The sequence below is a fragment of the Acanthochromis polyacanthus genome, chromosome 19 (assembly GCF_021347895.1).
Source record: "Acanthochromis polyacanthus isolate Apoly-LR-REF ecotype Palm Island chromosome 19, KAUST_Apoly_ChrSc, whole genome shotgun sequence".
NCBI classification, from domain to species: domain Eukaryota; kingdom Metazoa; phylum Chordata; class Actinopteri; family Pomacentridae; genus Acanthochromis; species Acanthochromis polyacanthus.
The window spans coordinates 15,663,453-15,665,533 of NC_067131.1; the positions used below are offsets into that span (position 1 = coordinate 15,663,453).

Here is a 2,081-nt window from a genome sequence, read left to right on the forward strand (position 1 = left end):
ATTTACCTTTATTTCTAACAATGTAGCAACTGTGGGTTTCAACTGTTTGCTTTCAGATGTATGTTGAGTGAAAGCAAAAGAAGCTGGAGATTTAATCTAGATTGCCATTACTGTTTTATTATTTTACTGATGTGGTTGAGTTATCTTTACAGGTTTTGTGATAATATTTTGGTTTTGGTTTCAGGTTATTGAACTCAATTGACACCTGACTCCACATCAACCCTGAACCCACCTTTGGTTTATTGTCACAATGAGACATGAGTTGGAGATTATAATACGCATTTTAGTTTCATTTTTAAGCATTTTCTCTGAGAGGGAGACGTGAATAAATCTCCAGGATTCCAAGAAGTTTGCACCTGACAGAGCTGCAGTCATGGGTGAATGGGGCTTCCTCGGCGGACTCTTTGATAACCTCCAGGTGCACTCGCCGATGCTCGGCCGCTTCTGGCTCTTTCTCATGCTCGTGTTCAGGATCGTGATTCTGGGAACCGTCGCTAGTGACCTGTTTGAGGATGAGCAAGAGGAGTTTGCCTGCAACACCCTGCAGCCGGGCTGTAAGCAGGTTTGCTACGACATGGCCTTCCCCATCTCCCAGTACAGATTCTGGGTGTTTCACATTGTCCTCATCGCTACGCCTTCCCTGCTTTACCTCATGTATGCCACGCATCACAACAACAAGAGGACCAGCCGCTCGAAATTCAGCCAAAGCAGCCAGGGCTACAGAGAAGACCGCCACCTAAGGAGGCTCTATATCATCAACGTGCTCTTCCGAATAGCGGCAGAAATCGGCTCTCTGGTGGGCCAGTGGTTCCTATATGGCTTCAAGGTGGAGGCCCAGTTCCCCTGTTCCCGCTTCCCCTGCCCCTACACAGTGGACTGCTTCACTTCCCGCCCTGCTGAGAAGACTATCTTCCTCTGCTTCTACTTTGCTGTAGGGGTGATATCGGCGTTCTCCAGCATTGTGGAGCTTCTCTACAGCTCCATGAAATGGTTTTGCTCCGGGAGAGCAGACCCCCTTCCCTCAGAGGGCTCCTGTACCTGCCAGAACCTCCACAACTTCAAGGAAGAGGAGGCAGCGGAGAAACCAAGAGTTAAGGCAGCACCAGGGAGCGTTCCCAGCACCGTGAGGCTGAAGGGAGGATCGATGAGAAGCAGCAGCGGCAGCAGGAAGGTCTCCAGCATCGGCCACAAGTACAAGAGCGGAAGACTTGTGAGCAGCAGGACTCTCATGGTTTAAGCTGCAATCGGAGTAGTCCATCCATCCATCCTCTATACACCGCTTTATCCTCATTAGGGTCGCGGGGGGTGCTGGAGCCTATCCCAGCTGACTTGAGCGAAGGCAGGGGACACCCTGGACAGGTCGCCGGTCTGTCAATCGGAGTAGTAAACTTGCATTTATATTTGTATTTCATGTTTCATTCATTCATTCATCATTTCACTATGAATGGTTTCACCTTTAATGAACGAAGGAGTTTTTATGATGGGACACATCATAAGGGAATGTTTGGGAGTCCAAAGATCAGGAAACAATCAAAGGAGAGACTGATGAGAGGACGGATATGACTCGTTATCTTGCTTGTTCCGATGAATCATTACACAGCATAAACAGACCAGGAGGAGAAAAACAATCTTCTCGCATTAACTTGATGCACTTTATTGCTTCTGTTTAAAAGAAAGCTGCCTGTACACCCTGCTCCGACTAAACATCCACCCAGAAACTGCATCCAAACATGCTGCTGTTTCTGTATCTGTACACAAAGGTAGTTGTCTGTAACTGCTGGAAACATCAGCAGAATATATTTTACTGTGTAAACTGTAGGAAATACGTTTAGTTTACATCTTACAGATTAGTTAGATATCACCGGAAGCTTTGCAAAGTGTCCAGAATAACTACCTTGTTCATTCATTCATTGGTTTGCTCAATAGTTAGCAGGAAGTTTTGTGTCAACACCATCAGCCGTCATGTCATATTCCTTTTTTTTTTTTAAATAAAAGAGCACACTGAATTGTTGTATTGTTAGTAGAAATTACCTGCCATGGACTGGTGCTAACTAATAAACAGTTTTTTTTTTTTAATCGTT

General features: G+C 45.7%; 1 protein-coding gene across 1 annotated transcript; it reads left to right on the top strand.

Moving 5' to 3' along the window:
- Window positions 1-373: 373 nt before the first annotated feature.
- Window positions 374-1,237, top strand: LOC110958382 (gap junction delta-3 protein-like). Its single transcript, XM_022204899.1, has one exon. It carries the CDS (start codon window positions 374-376, stop codon window positions 1,235-1,237), a length of 864 nt encoding a protein of 287 aa, XP_022060591.1.
- Window positions 1,238-2,081: the final 844 nt, after the last annotated feature.